This window comes from Zophobas morio, unplaced genomic scaffold (assembly GCF_036711695.1).
Source record: "Zophobas morio isolate AGI-343-1 ecotype UQ-CSIRO unplaced genomic scaffold, CSIRO_AGI_Zmor_V1 ptg000024l, whole genome shotgun sequence".
Lineage (NCBI taxonomy): Eukaryota > Metazoa > Arthropoda > Insecta > Coleoptera > Tenebrionidae > Zophobas > Zophobas morio.
Genome location: NW_026972129.1, coordinates 20,674,595 through 20,700,609, shown reverse-complemented (window position 1 = coordinate 20,700,609; position 26,015 = coordinate 20,674,595). Strand labels below are relative to the sequence as shown.

At 31.2% G+C, this 26,015-nt stretch overlaps 1 protein-coding gene across 3 annotated transcripts in view; it reads left to right on the top strand.

Moving 5' to 3' along the window:
* LOC135134821 (GATA zinc finger domain-containing protein 14) overlaps positions 1-26,015 on the top strand; it is a 246,291-nt gene that overhangs the window by 166,563 nt on the left and 53,713 nt on the right. For all 3 annotated transcript variants that reach the window (XM_064063657.1, XM_064063656.1, XM_064063658.1), the window contains exon 4: positions 1,511-1,603. In XM_064063657.1, the coding sequence (XP_063919727.1) occupies positions 1,511-1,603 (93 nt within the window). The remainder of the gene's footprint in view (positions 1-1,510; positions 1,604-26,015) is intronic.

Here is a 26,015-nt window from a genome sequence, read left to right as displayed (position 1 = left end):
ACAAAAGTAATGTAGGGGAAGGTGGGACAATAGGGCAATATCTTGAATTTAATCATATCGCTAACGGTCCAACATCTCGTTTTTTAATTTTCGTAAAAATATTTGCGATTTATTAAATAGTAATCTGTGAATATTTCAATTAGATTTTTCTTATCCTGAATGATACAAAACAAGTTATATAAAAGGTAGTTGAGTGGTTGTATTTTGAGCACAAAATAATTTTGAAACAAAAGCTAAAATTTTCAAAAAAAAATTATTTAAGTAATATTCACCATTAGGGATTATTTACAATTAAAATCGTAGTGTATCTCACAGTAGGTAAGGCACGATGGAGAAAAATGTTCCGTATTTACTGAGTTCATTTCATTGTTATGGAAAATTAAACGTCACATTTATCTACTTAGTTCATGTTTATTTTTGATCTTAAAACTTGTCTTCTATTCCTATTCAAGCTTAAGTGCCCTGTCTTTCCCCACCTTTCTCTAATTATGATTTATTATCCCGCAATGAGATCCACACTGCTTGTTCTAAATCATGTTAGATACTTATTGATTAGAAGCAATTATCGTATATCACTACAGAACACGAATGCTTATGACAGTAATGATTGAACACAATATGTACATATCTATTACAATTGGTTGCATAATATGAATAATTACAAACGAAAATCCTGTTTGATACAAAAAACGCGGAAATTTTATTTGGAAGTGAACCTTCCATATTCATGAGTCCGAAGATTTGAGAACTATGTTTGTATTAAATTGTAGCTAAACACATTAATTCAACTAAAATAAATTGCTTCCAACTACCGAGTACTTAAAGTGATTATGAACTAGTAGAGTGATGGACGCTCGTTCCTCTTGCCTTAGGCACCTTAAAGGTATGCCCATTTCTCAGGTTTCAAGCCACAGCGAAAATTTATTTTGCTTTCTATTAATCACTCTAACGAAGCATTCTGTTCAAGCGCTTTTTTATTAACTCGATTAAAGTACAAAGGACTGGTACATAGTCACAAAAACAAATAATATAAAAACTGGTGCAACTATCAGACAAAAGCTGAGCGACTTTTTTGATGGATGCAATTCTTTCAAATGAAAACAAACAATTAATTTAGCGTTTCATGTCCTTTTAGCAGGAACGTAATTTCGTTTCATTTCTATGTCTGCTTCTAGACCTCGCTATTTTTAAAACGCGTCCTCCCACGTAATTTGTTTTTTAATTCCGAATTAAAAAAGACCTAATTAAGGGCGAATTCACAGCTGCGACCCCGTTCCGGCAGCTCTCTCCAAGACTAATTAGTCGTAATTTGAGCTTTTTCATGTAGCAACTAGAATAATTCCTGCGACAATAGCTACATAATGCTGATATTAAACACGAAGTTTTTCGAGCGCGCGCTTCACGGATAAAGTGGGAATCAGCTTAAAAGCACTTTTTCAGCAAGAACGCTATGTAAAATCGTCTGAAAAGAGTGCTGAATATATTTCATGAAGGACGGTTATTTTTTCAGGTGCTGCCGCAGCATCACGGCTCTACGTGGATGCAATCAGTAAACTTGCTCGCCAAGCTCAGCAGGGAACATGGGGAGGCTCTTCGGATATCGGTGAGTAAACTGACTGTTTACACTTTGCTACCCTTTTTTTATAGCAAGCGAATTAATTTCGTTAAGGTGGATGGCTTGACTTTGAGTCGGAAGCCGCGTTTCTGAAACGTTTTCATTTAAATGGAAGCGTCGTTGATGGTGAGGTTTTCTACGTCTGAAGGCGTGAAGCTGTGATGAAAGATTAGATTTTGAATCCGTTAGTAGAACCTGTTTGGGAAAATTGTCGCTGTTGTATCTAGTTGTAGGTGGAAGATTTAACCATTTGCTTTAATTAACAAGGCAGAAAATTATGTTATCTTGATGATAACCTCAGAGCAACACGAACAATAAATGAGCAAATAACCAAGCTTCTGTTGAAAACTGAAACGGATTTTGAACTATCCCGTTTATTACTAAAATTTTAGATTTTATTTAGTATGAAAAGAGGTTATATACAAATGCGTAAATTAAAAAATTTGTTTCTACAAATTGATTTTTTTCAAAAGTTTTACATGTTAAAAATAAATGAAAATCAAGTATTACAAAACAAGCTCTCTGGTGTGGTAAATGAACTCTTCTTGATAAAATTTTCTAATAACGTTACCAAATTTTTGTTTCCAGAATGTCTATAAAAGTATGGATACTTTATTTAATCACAAAATAAAAGCATGGTCAGACGATAGTAGAATACTTTTAATTTTGGCAAGGTGTTGTAAAACTTTACCTGCGTAAACATATTGTGTCGGACAGAGACGGAGATAGAAACATTTCAAATGTCATAATTGGTACAGTTTTTTACCTTGCCAAAATTAAAAAACTACTATATTAACGTCAAGCCAACTGTAATGAATAAAATTTTGAGAATATCATCAAATTTTTGAAAGAATGACCAATATATTCCGAGAATGTTATTTCTACAGAATCTCCGAGCAAATTCCGCAGAAATAAGAAATAAATGTTATGGCAAATAAGTAGTATAACAAAAAAATTAAGATTAACGATTTTTTATAACAGCCTACGTTCTATTAGTTCCCATTCTCACTTTACAAAAGAACATATAATTCACCCCACCCACCCACCCGGCGTCCATTTCACTGATTCATTTTGTCTAATCCGAATGAAAGTTGGATCTCAATTGAAGAGAGATAAAATCGTTAGAATGAGAAGAAGGTGTGTGGGCGGGGCTAGTATCTGCTAAAATAAGATGATTTTGTTAAATGACATATCCTTTAAGAAAATAAAGATGGGTAGGAGGGGCTAATACTTGCTAAGAAAAAACTGATTGTAGTAAACGACATATCCTCTAAGAAAAAAGAGGGCGGGTGGGCGGGGCTAGTATTTGTTAAGATAAGATTGATTTTGGTAAATGACGTATTCTCTAAGAGAATAAGGGTGGGTGGGCGGGGTTAAAACTTGCTAATATAGGATTGAAGAATATTAAGAGTAGTTACTGGAACGAAGAAGGGGTGGGTGGGTGGGGCTACTGCTTGCTCATAAAACTAGAAAAAAGCTAAATTTAGCCTCGCCCACCTCCTTTCTTCATTTCACTGACTTATTTCATTTAGTGTAAAATGGTAACTGAAAAATAACAATATTGTATTCCCAAAATTTTTTTTAGACTGATTATATTTTGCACATTTAAAATAAGATTTATTCAGCAAAATTTTGAGGTAACGTCATCAATTTTTTAGGGGGGGGATGAGCAAATACATTTCTGGGCTTTACTAGTAGTATTGATAGTCGAAAATCGAAGAATCGAAAATAGAATATCGAAAAATCCGCAGTCGAAAAATTGAAAACTGAAATGTTAAAAAAAAATAGAAAATCCAAAAATCAAAAAATCCAAAATCGGAAAAATCGAAATTCGTAAATAGAAAAATTAGAAACTGAAAAACTGAAAAATTGAGAGGTTAGAAGTTCGAAAAATCGACTATAATCAAAAAAACGATAAAAACTCAACAAAAAAACAAGAGAAAAAGAAAGGAAACAAAAAAGAGCATGAAAATGTGGACATAGAATGACGTCAAGAATATCAAAAATAGGAAACAAAACGGCGTCAAAATATATCAAAAAAGGCAAAAAAAAAACTCAAAAAACGACTAAAAACCACAACAAAGAAAAATTACGAAACAGGAAACAAAAAATGCGACAAAACACAACAGAAAATAGACAATAAATGCAATAAAAAACAAGACTATCAAAAAAATTTCAGAAAGGCGATAAAAAAGTCAAGGAAAAAGCAAGAGAAAAAGAAAGGAAACAAAAAACACGAGAAAAAAACATTTAAAAAAAGAGGCAACAAAAATGCAACCAGAAAGACTACAAAAAAGCGGCAAAATGCAACAAAAAATAAGATAAGAAGAAGGTAAACAAAAAAGCACTACAGTGAAAAAACCGACAAATATTGCATTAAAAAAAAGTAACAAAAAAAATACCAAAAAAAAACGTACAAAAAAGCAGCAAAAAGAGACAAAAAAAGCGTACTAAAGGAGATGACAATGTGAATAAAAAAAACAGGGAAAACACTGCATTAAAAAAAGCAAAAAGGAGCTCAATCTGACTTTAAATCTAATGTACTACACAACTGAAAAAGTTAATTATTCTTAGGGAATTAGAGTCCAGGTAGGTGGTGAAGAAGACGAAAACAATAAAAAAAAAAGTAGCATAGAAAAAGTAGTATAGCTAAAGTAGTAGATCAAAGTCGTTCTTATGTTGATTAAAAATTGTATGGATATTTCATAAACGTCTACGCGAGAAGTTGCCAAATAAAAGCAACAATAGGTACGATAAGACAACCTAGGAATAGTAAAGCATATTTTACTAAAGAACATATTTCACATGGTAATTTCTCGTAGAAAAATAAGGATTTTGCAATTAAGCCCCACCCCTCGGCTTACGACGAATAAAAAAAAATCATCAGAATTGAGACGGGGCAGATGGGCGGGGTATCTTTTGACAACAAGAAAATTACAACATGGTTAAAGTGGGGCGGAGCCTAATTGCAAAATTGATATTTCCTTACACAAATTTTCCATTTTAAAAATGTTTTAAGTGTCATGTTGTGAAAACAAGTCTACACATATTAAAACAAAAGTATAACATTTGATTTCGCGACATTTTATTTGTGATAACCTCCACACATAAAATAAATAAATAATAGCACTGACACTGTAAGAAAAAAAGAAAGATCCGCCATTTTCATCGTCACTTATACAAGGTTGTTGTATAGTTTGAATTTTTGATGTCTAGGTGAAAAACACTCACTCAAGCAGGATTCATAAATCACAAGTGTAATATATTATTTTATGAAATTTAAATAATGTCATTGTAGAAAATTTTAAGGAGACGTCATCAAATATCCAGTGCGTATGATCAGAAAAATTTTAGTTATTGTTTTACCATAAAATTTGACAACAATCGGTCCAATAGTTTCGGTGATATTTTTCTAATAAAAATCAGCACAGACAGTCGACAGACGGACAGAGGACGGCAATGGGAGACCTATTTTTTCATTTTCTGATGGACGAATTCGTTTCCGCTCGAGAAATAAAAACTAAATATAAAAAAACGTCAAAATTTTGGTTGTTTTATTATCCCTAAAGTATGAAAAAATGGGTCACCCGTTTGCGTCTGTCCGTTTGTCGTCTGTCGTCTGTCCGTTTGTCGTCTGTCGTCTGTCTCGATATTTATTATTACACAGATCTCTGTAACTACCAGACTGATTATTGCCCTATTTTAAGTATTTTTAGGAATGCCACGCTAATCAAAATTTTTCTGATCATCCCCACCAACAATTTAATGACGCCACCTCAGAGTTTTGCATGGTAAATGCTATTTAAATTTTATAAAAGAACATACTCTTGTAACTTGTAGTTTATGAATTCCACTTGTTTGTTTACTCCAGTCATACAGTGTTATCCAAATTGTATAACAGCATTATATAACAGTATAAAAGGAACACAAAACAGTGGCTGAATAGATCGGTTGGTGAAACGTTCAACTGCGGATATATTGCTTAAATTCACAGAATGATTTTTTTTTCAAAAACCTTAAAAATCTGGAATAATTGCGTTCATATTTTAAAAAAATGGAGTATGGTTATTTAGACAGAATTTTCCTCATCCCTAGAAAACAGTCCAACAAATCATAAAATAATAATAAAATAACTGATTCATTCATTAATTTTTTTGAGTTAGCCTGTATAAGGTAGTCAAAAAAATATGAATGCATTGGTAAGCCACAAGCATAGCCTATAATTATAATATTTTGTACATTTTAGATGGGGAGGCAGATTCATAAACCACAAGTACAGATATTATGTTATTTTCTAAAATTTAAGTAGTAATTATTATGCAAACTTTTGGGACTACGTCATCAAGTTATTGTTGGGGATGATCAGTCAAATTTTAGTCAGGGTTTTATCAATTACGCGATATTCCTCCCTCTTCCTATTGCATAACAATCACTCCAGTAGTTTCGGAGATTATCTATCTAACACAATCGACACAGACAGGGTGCATGAAAAGTAGAGCAAAAAAAATTACCTGTTTGCCAGCAATTAAAAAATTTCGTACATTTGTTTAAATCTTAAATACTGTAAAATTTACATTTTGCAGCCATTAAATCACGCGGACTTAAAAACCGTATAGCAGATATTATTCAATCGTAAGTACATAAGAGAAAATACGACTAGTTGACTGTGGTTCTAGAGCTACTTAATTTGACGTTGAAATTAACTGACATGAATAAATAAAAGAAAATAGAGTAGCTAACTGTGGTTTTAAAGCTAATTTGACGTTGAAATTGATGAATAAGAAATCAGCATTTTTTGACGGCTTGATATATTAACAAAATAAAATCGTATTCACCTGGTATCTCTTTCGATGGCGTAGTGATTAGTAGATTAGTTACAGTTCGGAATTTGCTATCGTAGATTTAACAAAAAAAAAAAATTAACACCAATGTCGTTAACCTTCCCTAAAAACAAATAAAGCAGAACAGTTTAAGGAAAATATCCGTCTAGATGAAATCTTTGACGGCATTTGCGGCAGCCACGCTCTTTTTGCAGGAAAAGAGTATTCCTGAAATTTTCATTCCCCGTTCAATCTGTCACTGCTCGGTCTACAATTTGAACATTCGATTTTGTCGAAACGAGTGTCTCGTCTCGAGTTTAGAATTTTAAAATTGGCAAGTTTATTTATGATTTGCCTTCTGTCACATCACGCCCCGGCATCTGGAATTGACATTTTCGCTCGCTGCGTGATGAATAGGTGCAAAGGTAGTCTTCAATTCGTCAATGTTATTAAGTTTCAGGTTCTAAGTTGAGATTGATGACATGTAACGCGGGTCCGTTTGGCGATGTCCGCAATAAAAAATTTACTGTTTCTGCTCCTTGATGCATCGCGTCTTTAAAATTTCATGCGTGATGGATGATAAACGAATTCCCCTTTAAATTTCTCTTTTTCTTATACATGTAAATGGCCAATTTGTTCCGAAGATAAGTGAACAAATAAATTTTAACTTTGTTAAAGTTGCTGTGTTCCTATCACGCGGGAATAATTCGAGGGAACAAAATAGGCTGGCGACAAGGAAACGCAAATTATCTCGTGTAAAGGGGGCCGAATATCCGTCGCCTACCCTCTCTGGCTAATCGAAAGCTCACCTCAGGAAGAAAACGCTTTTACATGCATCTCATCTCTTCAGAAATTCGCCCTAATCTCATTAAAAAAGTATTGCTCCGGCTCGAAATATAACATCTGCCGGATATAGGAAGTGCAGCGTTTCTGCAAGCACGAGCAGAAAGTTTATTGGAAATTTCATTTTGATTCAATTTATTTTCTATATTGCTACTTAGTGAGAGGAGGCGTAAATCACGATAAACTGGCTTCGATTATCGATGCAACCGACGTTACTCTATTTATCAGGAACATTAATTTTGTTCCCGGTTTTGGCGCCGTTAGACTTCCTCCTTTGAAACACGTTTCGGACTGAAATAAAGACGCAAACGTAAAAATCGACAATAGACAGACGGCGACAAACAGACATACATACAGACAAACAGACATCAAGGTTATTATATCAATAGGCATGGAAAGCCAGGAAAGGGAGAAATGAGCGTCGACCTTGTGGAATTCCTGCAAAACATCTGTAAGTATTGGCACAAATCGCAGCTTAAACCGTTTTAAACTTATTTGTCTTAATTGAGCTCCAACACGCTATAGAAAGGACATAAATCACAACCAACTTAATTATCTTGATCGATACAAGCAAGGGTCACACTATTCATCAAACACATTATTGTTGCCCTTGTTTTCGCAACAATACGAAGGTTTCTTCAGGATCGGGTCTCGAACTAAAATAAAGATGCGATCGTAAAAAAACAAAACAAATGCGAACGTTGCTTTCACAAACATTAAAACACATTCTTATTATGCTTCATTTCGCCCTTTATGGCGGTGGAGAAAGGTCACGCCATTTCATCTACGTGGGCTTTTAATACAGGGCTTAGAGAATTTCCACCCCATTTATACAGGTTAGTAAACGCATCTGGAAAATTAATAGCCGAGTCAGGCAGTTTTTTGAGGCTCTTTATAAATATGTTGCCTTGTCACTTGAATACTTAATAACTGGGGCGGCAAAGATGAATCTCTAAAGGATTTGCATTATACAAAGTAAGTTTTATTTGAGTTTGGTCTGTGCGGCTAAGTGTAGTTTGGCAAATCGCTGGTAATCAATTAAAGACTGATTTTTTGAAAAATGTTTACGACAGTTTAAAAATTCGAACTGATTAAATAATGTTACCTACAAATATTTTAATTTTCCCGAAAGCATTGATAAATTGTTGAAATTACATCAGGCACGTCACTGAGTTTTAGTATCAGACTTTTAAAAATAGAGGGCGACCATGTTATCTCTACACAGAACAAAAATTTGTATGTTCTGTGTAACGTTTTCTTACTTATATTTTTTACATCAGAATACCAAAAATAGATCTCCCGTTTCTGTCTGTCTGCTGACGATTTGATTTTTAACAAATAGTCTTCAAAACTTCTGGGCTTACTTACAATGAAATTTTTCTAGTGATCCCTACCACAAATTTGAGACGTAAGGTCAAAATTTTGCTAAGTGAATCCTGTTTAAAATGTACAAAATAATATGATGACCTGTAATTTAATAGTTTTTCCGCCCCTTTTTTAATATTTTACATGTACCAAAAAAAATTGATCTAAAGTTATTATTTAGACAGAATTTCCCCCGCCTCTGAAGTACAGTAACTAATGGGTAGTGCTTTACGTTCCTCTTATACTATCAAAAAATGGTATATAATATGGACAAAATGGGATAGCTAGGGTAAACAATTATCTAGAAAAAATTTTTGCCAAAATCTGGATGCATGAAGTAAAAAATCTAGGCGGATTTATAAACCACAAGTACAGGAGTTGTTATTTTAGAAAATTTAAATAGCATTTATTATGCAAAGTTTTGAGTTGAAGTCATGAAATTGTTGGTGGGGATGGCCAGAGAAATTTTGGTTGGCGTTTTACCAGTACCAACTGACAACATGTAAAATTTGACAAACATCGGTCTGGTAGTTTCAGAGGTGATCTGTCTGTACAAAAGAAATTGATCTAAGATTATTTAGACAGTAGTACAGTTCAATAAATCCAACTTCTTTGAAAACTATAGAATTTAATTTTTTGTTTATAAATTAAGAAACATAAATAACACCAGTCACAGTGCAAGAAAAAAACGGCCCATGAGAGGATCGAATCCACGACCTTCTCATTATTGTAAAATGGGAACTTATACATTGCGATCAGGTTTTCAGCTTTTATTCATATTATTTTATGCATGTGTCGGGTGTCTAAATAAAAACCTGGTCAAGTGTGTTGTCACCAGCTTTTTTTTATTTTTTTTTTCCAAATTTCGTTTCCGAAATGAATTTTGAAAACTGTGATCCGCTTGTCACATACACTGTTGTGAACTTATAACCTTTAAACTGAGCTTGATATGGAAATGACAACTGCCTCGAACACGATGACAAACACAGCGACATACGGAAAAACAATAAAATAGGAGGCAGCCCTCTTGACCAAGTTTTTATTTAGACACCCGTTATTTTCATGCGTTTTATTTTATTGAATGTATTTTTTCTCTGCAGTTCTCATTTCTCTCTACTTTCTTGTTTTATTTTTATTTTTTTTCCAACTGTTGAGAAACAGATTATTAGAGATAGAAAAAAAGTCATAGCCCAAACTTGTACTGTTTTTTGATTACTATAGTCTAAAATTTATTTTAACTAAACAGAGTGTTCTGTTTTTAGGCGTAATACACAAATCAGTTTTTTTTTAATCGAAGCACCCTATATATTTTACAGGTAAACCTATTATTTTTTTTGTGAACCCTTCAATTCCTAAAAAATTTCAAGAAAGCTGGAATAACGTAGCAACGTCAGATCGGAATTTCAAAAATAAACTGTGATTGTAAAGTCCGAGGAGCGTTCAATCAAAATGTGTAAAAACACTCAGAGTGATAAAAAAAAATAAGTTGTGTATTACGCCGTAAATACAGAACACTCTGTATATTTAAAAATAATTTTTGAGTGTAGTCCTCAAAGAACCTTACAACTTTGGTACGTTATTTTTGTTTCTATTTCTAATAATTAACAAGATGTCGAGAAACGTGAGTTTAGTGACTCACCCTGTATTTTTCCTTCCCTTAGTAGGTTAGTTTTCAGTATAGCATCAGGTTTTATAATTCATGAAGTATTACGATTAATATATGTACCATGAAATTAAGAAAATCCTTAAATAATTTTCAATGCAATACCGTGTGAAACAGTTGTAATAGAATAGATGACTCATTGCCGATGACGGCGGCCGGGCTGCATTCGCTAAAGACAACCCTGGAAGCGGAAGCCGCGACAGGTATTCCAGAAAGATCTCGATTGCGAAACATCTAGAGGGAAATATGAATTTAAACAGAGGCCACCTTCAGAACGAGATTATTCAGTCAGTTCAGTCCACGAGAGTGCACTGTTGAGTTTTAACCAGGTCGATTTTAAATACCCGTACAACGTAACAATATACATATTTGAAAACGTTTAGTTTTATTAAATTGTAATTTTGACAAGGGTATTGAAATTTTAAAATTTTGAAATTTTTAGTTTTTTTTATAGCAAACAAAACGTTTCAACTCTTTTCTAGACACAATATTATGCTTTAAGCAATCTTGTAATTTTCTTGTAACATTTTCTTTGTCAGGTGGAGTTGTTTTAAATGTATAAAAGTTGGTTATTCAGACAGAATTATCCACGCCCCTGAAACAAGTCTTGTTTCTTCAAAAAATTACGAAATTTCATGCATTCTATAACACCTGTAGGTCCAAAAATATAGATAATAGCAATCATGGTGTAAAAAAAATCATGAGAAGACTAAATTAGCAAGCTCCGATGTTTTTTGTTGCGTAGGACAAAAATTCAAGTCGGATTCACAAACCACAAGTACAGGAATATGTTATTTGATAAAATTTAAACGGTGTTTACCAAGTAAAATTTTGATGTGACGTCATCAAATTATTGGTGGGTACATCCCCGAAATATTCTATTTCCCCGCTAATTATTATAATACAGTTACGTTAGATGCTAGATCGTCATATTTCCTATTTTCTTCAGAACAGACATTCCATAAAACACCTCAAGCAAAATTCCTCTTTTCCCCCTAATTTTCACCCATGCCCTCGGAAATAATTTAAAACTAAATAAGTTAATCCTTCAACAGTTCTTCCGTCAAATCCATTAGGTTTCATCTTACAACGTCGCATTTGCGTTGGTGGAAATGGAGATTTATCCTTTGTAACATCAGAACTTGATCTGATTTCAACAACGGTTTCCCTCATCTCATTAACATTTTGTCCCAACTGTTCGGACTTTGTATGTTCCGCTTCAACGACTGAACTTTTTACGAAAACAAAACTTGCAAATCTTCTAAGTGTTTAATAGCTTTGAGGAAGCGTTTCGACTTTTTTTTCTTAGATCTTTTAACAGAATTTTCTTCCGTTTGTTGAAACTCCATCTTGATCGTTTTCATTCGATTGTCACCTAAGTGTAACACACTTAACTATGATATCATAGGTAGATCATCAATAATAATGCTTTAGTTAGCTTGTTCTACAATACTCGTCTGAGTTAAATAAACAACGATTGTACTCAACAGTGTGACTAATTTACAAAATAATCAAACCTACGTGCTTTCGAGTGAAAAGCAGTAGAACGTGTCTTTTGTCTGGTGTTTTTTCGCAAATAAAAGGCGTTGTCGTCGCCACCCTCTTCCTGCTGCCTTTCCTAACTCTGTTTTGCCCCATAATGCTTTTCGGTCCAGTAAAAGCAATTTATCTTAAGTCTGGTACGAATTTTGATTTAGTCTTATTCTTTAAAAGCCCCAATTTGAATATTTTAATAGACTTTTAAAAAGTGTGTGAAAAGAAAAGAAGCGATAACATACTTTCCTCTTTGAGAGCGTAATAATAAAACTGAAGTGAAATGTAAATTTTCATTTAATGCCGCTAAAAGTTTTTTAAGGGAAGTAATTGATTAGGTAAATTTAATTAATTTAAAAATTATACATCCTGGAGCGCCTCGCTGCAAATTGCAATCAAAAATTCGAACAAGCCGCATCGTCCTGCTTGTGATGCGATGGGGGACTTCCAATATAAATGCATATAAGCTCAGAGCTGAATTTTTATAGCAGATTATGAAATAATTCGCTCTTAAGTGCAGTAAGAGCGCTGATTAAGGACTGAATAAAAGGACAATTTTTGAGGCTTTTATCCTGCCGTTATCCTCGCTGAAACGAAACAAATGACGGCACGTCTCTTATAAAGGCGCTTTTTATTAGGTGGCGCTGTTAGTAGTTTTTCCAAATAACGTTACTATATCTCAGAGGCCCGATGTGCCTCTATTGGGGAGGACCGGCGAAAAGAACGAGCTGTTGTTTGTTGAAAGAGCTAGATTTAAGTGTAATGTGTGTTTTATATCAGCCATAAAAAGCAGCCATGCCGGATTATGTAACATTACGACAAATAATGGACGCAATAAAAGCGAAACGCTCTTTCCGATATATGTTTTTAAAATTTTCTTTTGATATTTCTGAAGACTGTTTACTGGAAGAATAGAAGAATCGTTTTATAGTCTGCAGTTTTGTAAATCATGCAAGCGTAAAAGAATGCATACAAGTTTTGTGGCTGTGGAAGCTGACTGAGTGGTAAACATTTGAAATAACGATGTAGAAGTGGATTAAGTGTGCACAGTGTACGTGATAAACACGAAAAAAAAACAGCAAAAACACTCAACTAAAGTAGAAAAACTTTAATTTAAACAACAAGTGCTCAAAGCTTCATTAAATTAGTCTGGAGTTGCCAATTTCACCTTCAGAGAATCCTTGCGTCACCTGCGCTTTCATTGACAAATTAAAAAATCTGTTCGAAAGTTATTTCGACGGAACTTCCCTCGCCGCTGAAGTGCAGCTCAACACATCCCGCAAAAGCAGTGGCGAGAAATTGGGAAATTAAAAAAATTTAAAAATTGAAAAACCGAAATCCTAAAAATCCGAAGATCAAGCAATCCAAGCATCAAAAAATCGTAAAATTTAAATATCGTAAAATTGAAAGATACAGACATTAAAAAATTCCCAAAATTGAAATGCTGAACAGTTGAGAAATCGAAAACTTGAAAAATTAAGAAATCTTAAGGCTGGCGTCTGGTTCGGTTTAGCCCTATACTAAATACATTGAAAACATCGTCGCGGTTTCCGGAGTTGCATTTTAAAAATATGAGATATATCGCTTTAAAAAAATTATATTTCGAATTAACAAACTTCAGTCCAGGGGACCTCCATATTTATATTCATATCTAGTATGCAGTTTTTACAAAAAAAAATTATAAATTTGAACAACTTTTACATCACATTTTAACCGGCACATTGATGCATTTTTTGACGAAGTGCTGAAGTTTTTTGCATTCTGAGATAGGAGGTCCCCTGGGGAAAAATGTTAGCTTTCTTTTGATACCATTTATAATATTAAAAAATCCACGACTGAGGTAAATAACTCGCGAAAAGTCAAAATCTATTGAAACGAGAAATCGGCATTAAACGAGCTGTGATGCGGTAGCAGAATGCAGGTTTACTTAGATTCTGACTTGGTTGGAGATTTCAGTATTTTAAAAATGCAATTCCGGAAACTACGACGATGTTTTCAATGCATTTAGCATTGGGCGAAACCGAACCAGACGCCACCCTTAACGAAAAGTCGAAATATTTTCAAAATCGAAAAACCGAGATCCCAAGAAATCGAATCAAAAAATCAAAAATGTAAAATTTTAAAAATCGAAAAACTGAAAAATCAAAAATTTAGAAATTCAAAGAACTGAAAAATTAAAATATCGGAAAACAGAAGAATAGAGAACTTGAAGAGTCGAGAACTTGAAAAATCGAGAAAAACTGAAAAATTAGGAAGTTTAAATAAGCCAAAATCCATATTAAATTGAAACATTTTTTAAATAAAAAAAATTAATGAATTGAAAAATTGAGATTGAACATAAAAATCGAAACATCAGAATCTCGATAAATCGAGAAATAGAAAAATTGAAAAATCGAAAAACTTAAAAACCGAAAAATTGAAAAATTGAAAAATCAATAATTGTAAAAATCAGAAAATCCAAAAACCGAGAAATCGAAAATTCGAAAGATCGAGAAAGCGAAACATGAAACAACTGTAAAATTAATATATCGAAAAACTGAAAACTTCCCAAAACGGAAATTCTGCAAAGTTGAGAAACCGAAAATTTGAAAAATCAAGAAGTTTTAACCAAAAATCGAAATATCTTCAACATCAAAAAATCGAGATCCCAAGAAATCGAATCAAAAAATCAAAAAATATGAAATTTTAAAAATCGAAAAATTGAAAAATCAAAAATTTCAAAATTAAAAAAATTGAAAAATAGAAATATCAACTACAACTAAAAAATCGAGAAATCGAAAAATTTAAAATTCAGAAAATTTAAAAATTAAAATATCGGAAGACAGAAGAATCGAAAACTTGAAAAATCGAGAAAAATGAAAAATTAGGAAGTCGTAATGGACCAAAATCGAAACGTTAAAATTTGAAAATTTTTAAGTAATTAAATTGATAAATCGAAAAATCGAGACTGAACAGAAAAATCGAAACATCGGAAACTCGATAAATCGAGAAATAGAAAATTGAAAATATCGAAAAACTTAAAAACCGAAAATTTGAAAATTAACAATTGTAAAAATCAGAAAATTGAAAAACCAACAAATCTAAAATTGGGAAATCAAAAATCGAAAGATCAAGAAAGCGAAAAAATCGAAAAATTTGAGGATCGAAAGATTGAAAAATGCCAAAACTTAAATATCGAAAAAGTTAAAACCGAAAAATTGAAAAATCAGAAAATTGAAAAACCGAGAAATCAAAATTTGAAAAATCGAGAAAGCAAAACATGAAAAAACTGAAAAATCTAAAATTTAAAAATCGAAAAATAGAAAAAGTGAAAAATATAGAAATCGAAAAATCTGAAAAACTAAGAATCTAAATATTGAAAAATCCCAAAACTGACATAGGAAAAATTGTAAAATTTAAAAAAAAATGTAGAATCGAAAAATTAAAAAATCCTAAAACTGAAACATCGATAAAAAAAGAAATCGAGAGATTGAAAATTCAACAAATTCAAAAATCGAGAAATCCCAACATGGAAAAACAGAACAACTGAAAAAATTGGAAAATCAAAATTTTAAAAATCGAATATGTACCTACTTAGTTGTAAAATCGAAAATAAAAAATAATAATTGAAAAACTGACAAGTGGGAAAATCAGAAACTTGAAAAATCGGGTACATGAAAAATCGATAAATTGATATGAAAATTGAAAAATTGATAAACTGAAAAATCAAGAACTTGGAGAATCGAAAAGTCCAAAAACCAAAAAACCGATTATCCAGAAATTGTGAAATAGAACAATGGAAAATGTATAAACGCCAAAAATTTAAAGATCAAAAAATTAAAGTATCGAAAAACTGAAGAATCGTAAAACTAAAACATCAGTAAACTAAGAAATAAAAAAAATCGAGAATTTAAAAATTCGAAGAATCGAAAAAATTTAAAATCCCAACACTGAAATATCGAAAAATTGAGTAATCGACAAGCTGACAATTGATAAATTATTGAAAATCCAGTGACTGAAAAATTGGAAAATTGAAAAATAAAGTCGAGAAATTGAGAAGTCGAGAAATAGAAAATTCGAAAAACCAAAAAACCGTTTAATCAAGAAATTGAGAAATCGAAAAATCGAAAATTTAGAAACGCCAAGAATTGAAAAATCGGAAAATTTTAAGATCGAAAAAATTCAAAATCTCAACACTGATATGTCGAAAAAGTGAGTAATGGACAAGCCAAAAATCGATGTTATTGAAAATCGAGAGACTGAAAAATCAAAACATTAAAAAATCGAGAAATCAAAAAGTTTAAGAATCGCCAATTTGAAGTATCGGAAAACTTGAAAAAAAAAGAGTGAATCATTCGAAAATCGAATTATCCAATAATTGAAAAATCGAGAAATCGAAGTATCAAAAAACTCAAAAATTGAAAATGTGAAAAACCTAAAATTTCAAAATCGAAAAATTTGACAATAGAAATATTGAAATATACCAAAACTACGAGTAAAACACCGAAAAATTGAAAAATCGAATAAAAATTGAAGAATTCAAAAATTGAAAAATCACATAAATTAAAATATCTGTAGACTGAGAAATAGAAAAGTCGACAATTTAAAAAATCGAAAAATTAAAAGATCTAAAGCCTGAAAAATCTATAAATTAAATTGAAAAATTGAAAAATCGAAAAACAGAAAAATCAAGAAGTCGAGAAATCAAAAAGTTGAAAAAGCAAAAAAGCTATTAATCGAGAAATTGAGAAATCGAAAAATCGAAAATTTAAAAACCCTAAAAATTGAAAAATCGAATAATGTGAAGATCGAAAAATTGAAGAATCGTAAAACTGAAACGTCGGAAAATTTTAGAGTCAAACATTAAAAAAATCGAGAAATCAAAAATTTTAATAACCGCCAAGTTGAAGAATTGAAAACTGAAGAATAAAAGACCTGAAAATTGCGAAAACTGAAATATCCAAAAATTGAGAGATCAAAAGTAAACAATCAAAATATCTAAAAGATGAAAAAACGAAAAATCGAAAAATTGAGAAATTGTTACATATCTAAAATTTTCAAATTTTTTCCAAAAACTTCGATGTCTTGGATCAAAATTCAACACGGTTTCAGAAGCCACAAGTTTAGGACTATGTTACTTTTTAACACTTAAATAACATTTATTCGACAAAATTCTAAGATGACATCATCAGTTCTGTCAAAGTTAAACTTTAAAATGTTGATATTTTTTTTCAAAAAATTTTAATGCCCAAGGTAAAAATTCAAGACAGATTAATAAACCACAAACGGAGGAGTATATTATTTTATTAAATTTCAGTAGCATTTACTGTAAAATTTGGAGGTAACGTCATTCAATTGTTGGTTGGGATGTGCAGACAAATTCTGGTTAGGGTTTTACCATATACATGATATTCATACAAAAATTGACATCAACATCGGTAGAGATTTTTGTCTAATAAAAATCTGGACGGGCGAGTGACAGACAGACGGAAACGGGAGACCTATTTTTCGTATTCTAGGGGTTATGAAACGTCGAGAAAACATGAAAGTAGCCAATCTCTCAATGGACTCGTTTACAATATTTCCTTAACTTACGTTTGGGAAGTGAAAATTGAAAGTTCTCAGCTGTGTAATCATTTTATAACACATACGTTGGACAGTTTGCAGATCTACCATGAGCGATGTGCTTTTGAGCCTCATCATGATGAAATTTCTATTTTGTCCAGTATATTTTTCATTACAGCCTTTATAAATGATGCAATAAATTTTCTGACTTTTCTTTTAACTTTATTTTATCTTTGGGTTTATAGTTGCCAAGAACGAATATGGGGGAGGTCATTGCCGGGATGGAAACATTTATCAGTCGGGTTTAATGAAGCAAAGAAATATTTCGCAAGACAGGCTTGTAAACAGTAAACAGGTCAAAATTAAGGAAATCGATGACCATAAAAAAATTATTAACTTGTTGCGGAGGAAAAATTGTTGTTATATTAAAATAAATAGGGGTAATAAAGCTGTTATCTTGGACAAAAGGACTTATTAAGGAGAGGGTCTATTGCGTTCTCGATAATAGTGTTTCACATCTTTAGAAATCTATTACCGACAACTCGATTAGTTTCTTCTGATGTCAGTTCTGTTTCCTGGAACATGCTAATATTGCTAGTTAAACAAGTTTTAATTCATCTTAAATAATACTCACTTTATCCAAAATACAACAGAATTTTTCAATTGAACGGACGGTTTCTCCACCAGCGGAAGACCATATTTTTAATATTTTATTTTAATTTTTATTTAAAGTAATAGTATTAGTACTTATGAATATAGCCACTTTTAAAAAGATTAAGATGGCAAGATAATTTTTTAGATTTTTTTTGCAATGAAATGATGTGACTTTTCAGTATCCTATTAACAAATTAACTTAAAATAATTAACCTTATTTTTATATGCGGGGTTGCGCCCACATCCTATTAACAAACGAATATTACGTTAGTGCCGACATAAAATATTAATTTAACATGACAGTTCGATAATAACTTCATGCACTTTTACGGCAATCTCAACATGAAATATCCATCAGGTTAAGATAAACTTGACAACATGTTTAAAGAATGTTGTAACCATTAAAAATATTAGAATCTAAGGCCCGGTTTACAGAATTTCAATTAAACACTTATTTGATTGCGATGAAATTTTTAACGTGACCGACTCTACGCCAATCAGATGTCACTAAACACCTCGTTAAATGCGTGATTTACTTAATCTCAGTTAAAATATTACATAAACTGGTGTGTGTGGCGTGTTTTATTTTTCTCCAAAAAAATCTATACGGTTTAAGTACCGGATACAATTGGGTTAAGGAACTGGCAAAACTCATCTTCTACTAATATGCAAAACTGACACAAATATTACTCTCAGCGTATTCGTTTAACTAATTTACAACGAAAAACTTCACAAAAACTTTGTTTAACAAGAAAAATAAGTTTCTCGTATTTCTTCCCAAAGAACCCAACGCCACGCACATAATGAATAATCTATACGAAATTCCCTGCCGTATCCCACGCCAAAATAAAAACCCACTCGTTCGTGTAAATATTTGCTCGGGACACATACATTAAATTGAAAACAAATTTGCATTAGGATTAAAAAATTTTCATTAACACTTCATTCCACTTAAACGACTCGGCATTTCGCGCCTTAATCAAAGTCGGAGAAAAGTTTCTAAGGCGCAAAATAATGAAGTGAATAATTATAAATTCGTTAATTTAAATTTTACGCTTGTCTGACCGAACAATGTTCAAATCTGATTTTTTGTAACACGCTTTTTCCCGATGATTCCGGGAACACTTTTTCGTTATTTAATTAACTCTCTCTTCGAGTGAACGGAAAAGTTCGAGTAATTAAAAAAGCAAACTTTAAACTTCAGAAATGCACAATAACGTTCCATTGAGCCCGCGTTCATGGTTTTCGAAAATGTGGAATAAATTCCTGGAGTTTTGTTTTATTCGTAGTTCAGGAATATAACTTCACGAGGACTTTTTTCCGGAGAGCCTCTTCGATATTCGTAACAAAATTAAGTAAAAAGGTTATTTCGGCAGAACTTCCCTCGCCTCTGAAGTGCCCAAGAAATCCTACTTCTTTGGAAAATTATAAAAATTGTTGTCGAATTTTGTTTTCTGATAATCTCTATAACATAAAAAATAGTGGCGTAAATAACATTCCCGCAGCTTTTTGGACTTGCACTTTTTAATTCTTCAATATTTAATTTTTTTGTTTCCTCAGTTTTTGCAGTTGCAATTGCAATTTTTCTAGTTTTTAAGTTTAAATCTTTTAGTTTTTCAATTTTCCAACTTTTGAATCTTTCAATTTTTACACTTTACAATTTTTTTATTTAAGTTTCTGGAGTTTTTAATATTTAATTTTTTAATTTTTCGATTTTCAATGTTTCAATTTTATAATTATTTGTTTTTCTGTTTTTGTTTCTAAAATTTTTAAATTTTCCAATTTTTCGGTTTAAAATTTTTAGAGTTTTCAATTTTTAATTTTTTGATTCTTTAATTTCTTATTTCTTCAAATTTTCGATTTGTATTTTTCGTTTCCGTTTTTAATTTTCTTTACTTTACAAATTTCTGATTTTTCAATGTTCCGGTTTTATACTTTTTTGTTTTTTTAGTTCCAGATTCTTCAATTTCTCGTTTTTTCAATGTTTAGTTTTCACATTTTTCGTTTTTTGAATTTTTCAACTTGCAATTTTTCGTTTCGCTTTTTTATTTTCTTTATTTTTCAATTTTTCCGTTTCTTAATGTGAAATTTTTCAATTTCTCAATTTTTAAACACAAGATTTTTCAATTTAAAATTTTTCAGTTTCTCGATTTTTCAATTTTTTAGTTTTGCAATTTTTCCAGTTTTCATTTTAGATATTAGAATACATAATTATGATTTTTAAAATTGTTCACCCTTCCAGTTTTACGATTTTAGAATTTTTCAACTTTTTTAATTATTTGATATATGTACGTTTCCAATTATTTAATTTTTAATTTTTCAATTTTTGGATCTTTCAGTGTTACAGTTTTTCGACTTTCTATAATTTTATGATTCTATAATTTTTCGATTGTACAATTTTTGGTTTTTCCAATTTTTCAATTCATAAATTTTTTTCGATTTTTAAGTATCTTGATTTTTAGATTTTCAATGTTTCTATTTTTCGATTTTTTAGTTCTCCGATTTGAAATTTTTCGATTTTCTCCTTTCTCGATTTGCAATTTTTCGTTTTGGTTTTTATTTTCTTTAATTTTTTATTATTTGATTTGTCAATATTTCGATTTTATAATTTTTTGTTTTTTCAATTTTAAGCTTTTCAGTGTTTTTCGTTACTTCAATGTTTCGATTTGAGATTTTTCAATTTTTAATTTTTTTCTTCAATTTTTAAATTTTCCAATTTTTCGCATTAAAATTTTTCAAGTTTTCGATTCTTTAATTTTTTATTTCTTAAAATTTTCGATTTGCAATTTTTGGTTTCTATTTTTTATTTTCTTTATTTTAATAATTTTTTTTTCCGATTTTATACAATTTCGTTTTTAATTCAAGTTTTTTCCAATTTTTCGATTTGGAATTTTTAAATTTAGTTTTTTTTAATTTCTGTAATTTTCAGATATGCAGTTCTTCGATTTGCAATTTTACGAGTTTTCATTTTTAGTTTTTCATTTTTTCGTTTCTCAGTTTTTCGATTTGCAGTTTTTCGTTTCGGTTTCTTATTTTTTGTACTTTTCAATTTTTCCGGTTTTCAGTATTAGGATTTTATAATTTTTCTTTTTTCAATGTGAAATCTTTCAATTTCTCAAATTTAAAATATTAGATTTTTTAGTTTTCCTTTTTTTTATTTAAAATTTTTCAGTTTCTCGATTTTTCATTTTTTGATTTCCAATTATCATTTATATAGATTTTTAAAATTTTGACCTTTTCAGTTTTACGATTTCAGAATTTTTCAATTTTTTTAATCAATGGAACTTTTTCATTTATTTAATTTTTCAATTTTTCGACTTTCTATAATTTTATAATTCTATAATTTTTCGATTGTACAATTTTTAGATTCTCTAATTTTTCGACTCGATTTTTTTTCTTCTTTCCAATTTTTCGGTTAATTATTTTTTTTCGATTTTTAAGTATCTCGATTTTTAACTTTTCAATTTTTTGTTTTTGCAGGTTTCCGATTTTTTATTTTTCGATGTTTCAATGTTTCGACTTGTCAACTTTTTGAATAAAAAAAAAATGGAAAAATTGCAAAATTGTAAAATTAAAAAATCAAAAATAACAAAACGGAAAAGTATAAAATGAAAATTTTGATAAATCTAAAAATTGGAAATCAAGAAGTTAAAAAATTGAAGAGACGAAAAACTCAATAATCAAAATATTAAAAATTGGAAAATTAAAATTTAAAGAAATCGGAAAATCGGATGACTGTAAATTAAAAATTGCAAAAGTGTAAAACTTGAAAAATGGAAAATCGGGGAACGAAAAATCAAAGATTGAAAATTTGAAGAATTATATAACAAAAAATTATAAAATTGAAAAAAATAAAAAATAAAAATCCAAAACTTGAAAAACTGGGGAAACGAAAAAGTGAAAATTCGGAAAATGAACAATTGTATTATAGAAGAATTGCAACATTTAAAAAATTTATAGCTCGGGAAATTGAAAAACTGAGAAAATTAAAGTTGAAACAGCTTAAAATTATGAAACCGAAAAATTGAAAAATGGAAACAAATCTAAAAATGAAAGAAAACAAATTGTGATATCAAAAATTGGTCAAAAGTAAATAAATCCAGATTTTTCGAAAAATTATAAGATTTGATTTTAAAGTAAATGTAAAGAAGCGTGCTAAGCGTTTGTTTCAAGTGAGTTTTTCCATTACAAATTTTGAGATGACGTCATCAGTTTTTTGGAAGGGGATGATTACAATAATCTTAAAACGTTTGCAAGATTCCGTTTTGCAGTTTCAAGTTTAAACTGCAAAATGTCATTATGAAATTTTGATTTTTTTTTTTCAAAAATCTGGATATCTACGGTAAAAACTCAACACGGATTCATACCTCACAAGTGCAGGAGTATGTTATTTTATAAATAAAAAAAATAATAAATTTTGGAGATGACGTCCTCCCATTAGTGGGGGGGATGATTAGCCAAATTTTGGTTAGCGTTTTACCATCAGTCAATGACAATGATCCGTCCAGTAGTTTCGGAGAATACGTATCTAATAAAAATCGAGACAGACAGACCGACCGACAGAAACGGGAGACCACTTTTTTCGTACTCTAGAGGTCATGGAACGTCGATAAAACCTGAAGGTGGCAAGTCGCCCGATGGACTCGATTACTTAGCTTACACTCAGGAAGTAAAAAGATAAAATAGTGCAAATATTGATGATAATAAAATCTTTATACATAAATATTAAAGGAACATAACATAAAATAAAAAGCAGAAAAAATAAAATATGAATAGAATTGTTCCTATAATGTAACCTTGCGCTACCCTAGATCTACTCGTTTTATTTACTGTTGAATTCTTAGACCGCATAGAAGACTATTAGTTATAACATTGATTTATGCATCAGTTTTACATTTATGACTCATCTCAGCACATTTTCGACGAGTTTCAGCAGCTACGCTGTCTGTTTATATTGATTTCAGCCCGAGCAAATTGCTGAAACACCTCGACGCTGCATGGGATAGCTAGGTGTTAACCATAAAAGTGATTTGAACGATTTGTTTTATCATCTTTTGAAAAAATGTTTGTATATCGTTTTTAGGACAGGTGAGAGGCGTTTCGCTTTCTTGTAAGTTATAGCTTAATTTTTGTGTACTTAGGTGTTCGAGATTTAGCACGTACTGCATACGAGCAACAATATTTATCTTATTACCGTGAGCTTTTCAAGCTGTAATATATTAGCATTCGAAGCTCGTTTTGTCTACACTAGAACTATACATCGTAGACATAATGTTGTCTAACCAAACCGCAGTCGCAAATCTCCTCGATCCAATATTCGTTAACGGCACGAAACTGTTGTAAATTGACACATGGGGATTATTATGAGATACGTTATATGGGTGGCTTAGTGTGAGCACGGCTCAGTAATAGCCTTATCCATTCAAATTGACCCACTTAGCTTATCTTAACCTCAAAATCCGTTGTAATAGCGCGAAAATCGAGGTTATACCAACCCCAAACATGTAATCAACCTTCGGTAAGTGCGCCGCGATCTTTCAGCATCAGGATTCTCTAGGTGAACTTAAATACCACTCGGTGCAGGAGGGGAAACTAACTCGCTTTATTACTCCAAAGTTCCTGCTCCCGCTTCAAGATTGTCACGCACAACATTTAACTGTGTACGAATGGGAATCTCCAAAGCGCTTTGTTAAGACGTTCGGGTTATAGACTCGCACAAATAGGTACAGTTAAGTACCTACCAGCAGAATGGGACACCCTTTGATGATTAACTAAGCAAGCAGTGTTAGGAAGTCAGGGCGCGAGCGAACACAATGCATCTTGTGCAAATTAAATTGGACAAGAATCTCAATGCCTCGTAAATCTAATTATTTCAGTGTATGGTAGCTAGCTCGGCTGCATTCGCTATTACTATTGCAAACAACATGGTGTGGCTTAAATTTACTTAGACAAGTTTCATAATACACCAATTTGTAAAGTGTTTGAAATTTAGAACGTCGGTACAAGGTGGTGAACGTCTGCATGGATCGCAGAATTGAAATTCTATGGAGCTAAAATAGGCGCAGCATTAGGATATTCCGTTAAATCGTATCAATTTTCCTACTATTACGTTGTTGGTGTAGTTAATCTGGGGTCCTACAAATACTTGTCGGAAGTCCAGGTTTGCAACACTCGCGGCTGCTCAATTATTTCTTTTTTGATTTATTTTGTTCAATAGTCGGGCACACCTATTATAAATACAGACAAGAATGGTTTAACTATAACCATCACAAATTTCTTAGTGTTATCTTAAATATTACTGGTTAAAAAGAAAAGTGGACAAGATGATCGTGCTGAGCGGACAACCTTGTTTTTCTGGGGAGAAACTGAAGTGACCATAATTAGTTCTTTTGATGGTGTGATAAAGTTGGAACTTGGACCAAAGTGGTGTTTTAAGAGACGAAATTTTCTTGTAATGAAGGATAGTGGTCAAATTCGTTTATGCAGTAATTTTAGATAGGCAAGTATGAATTTGAGGGTAAAAATAATAATTGACATTGTCTACACCGCCAGCCGAATGAATATCTACTGAATACGTCCAATTTGCTTAATAAACATACTGTAATGAGAGTTCCATATAATTGGCTTTACAAGACAACGTTTTTGTGGAATTCGGATATAAAGTACAATGCGCCAAATAGTGAATCTCTATTTAGTGGACTCTACTTTACAAAGTCTGGAGAACATCGTTTGATGAAAAAGCTTACCGCTGATCAAAAACTATTCTTAAACCATTAGACCACAGTCTAATTAAGTCTGAATCTACTAATCTGATAAATAAAATTCAAAGAACTTTTGGATTTTAAAAAGTTTTTCTGCAGCATTTCGTTTTATTTAAATTTCGTTCCGTTGTTGATGTCATTATTTGGGTCATATACAGGGTGATTAGAAAAGAGTAAGTAAAGGACTAAAATTGTAGAGTTCTTTGCACTGGAAGGGTTCAGATACAAAAAATCGCAATAGGGTTATTTTTAAAATCTATGTTACAATATTTTCTTTTCTAAAAAAGATTGATTATTACAATTTTCAATATTTCGATTTTTTCAAATAGAATACCCTATATTTCATTACTGCAGCTTATTCTATTATTGTTCTCTTTCTTTTTTGTTGAGTATTTTCTATACCTAAAATTAATAGTTTTTGCAATATTTTACATTTTTAAGAGACAGATTCCAGAAAGATATATCGATAGGTATATGAATTTTTTTACAAACAGAGAACACACAGAAAAGAATCGACATAATAACTAGATGAAGACAAAAGAATACAACAAATGAATGAAAAATGTAACAGAGTCGAAGTAAAAGAGAAAAAAGTAATAATAAATATAAATAAATTCGAAACTGAAACAAGTTAGACATTGAAGTTTTACTGCTCTTTTAGTGGTCTGCAGTAAAATTATTTTGAACTGTACAGAGTGTTCTGTTTTTGCGAGATAACAAAAGTTGGTTGTGAAATAGAAGAGCCTATATTTATATTTTCACAGATTCTCATTAGCCTCTCCCTAGGTATTAATTAAAACTGCGTAGTCTATTTTTGAAATTTCGATGCAATGTTGCCATGTTAATCCAATTTTCTTGAATTTTTTAGCGATGTCAAAGTTCCCAAAAAATCGCAGTAGAGTTATTTTTAAAATCTCAGTTACAATATTTTGTGCAGATATAAACAATACCCGCTTTTTTATGGTGTAACTTAAATTAAGTCTTAATATTCTAGATCTAAAATATTCCAATTTTTGAAATTAGTACTACAGCGTTCTCGATTTTTATTATCTTTTTTTTTACTCTTAAGTATTTGATATAATATTTAAGGTTGACAATTTCTGCAATTTTTCCTTTTTTGGAGACACATAGACAGGAAGAGAAAAAAAATGGTCGAAGGTTATTTCGACAGAACACTTAACTAACGGGATAAAATGTCCTTCAGCACTAGGCAATAG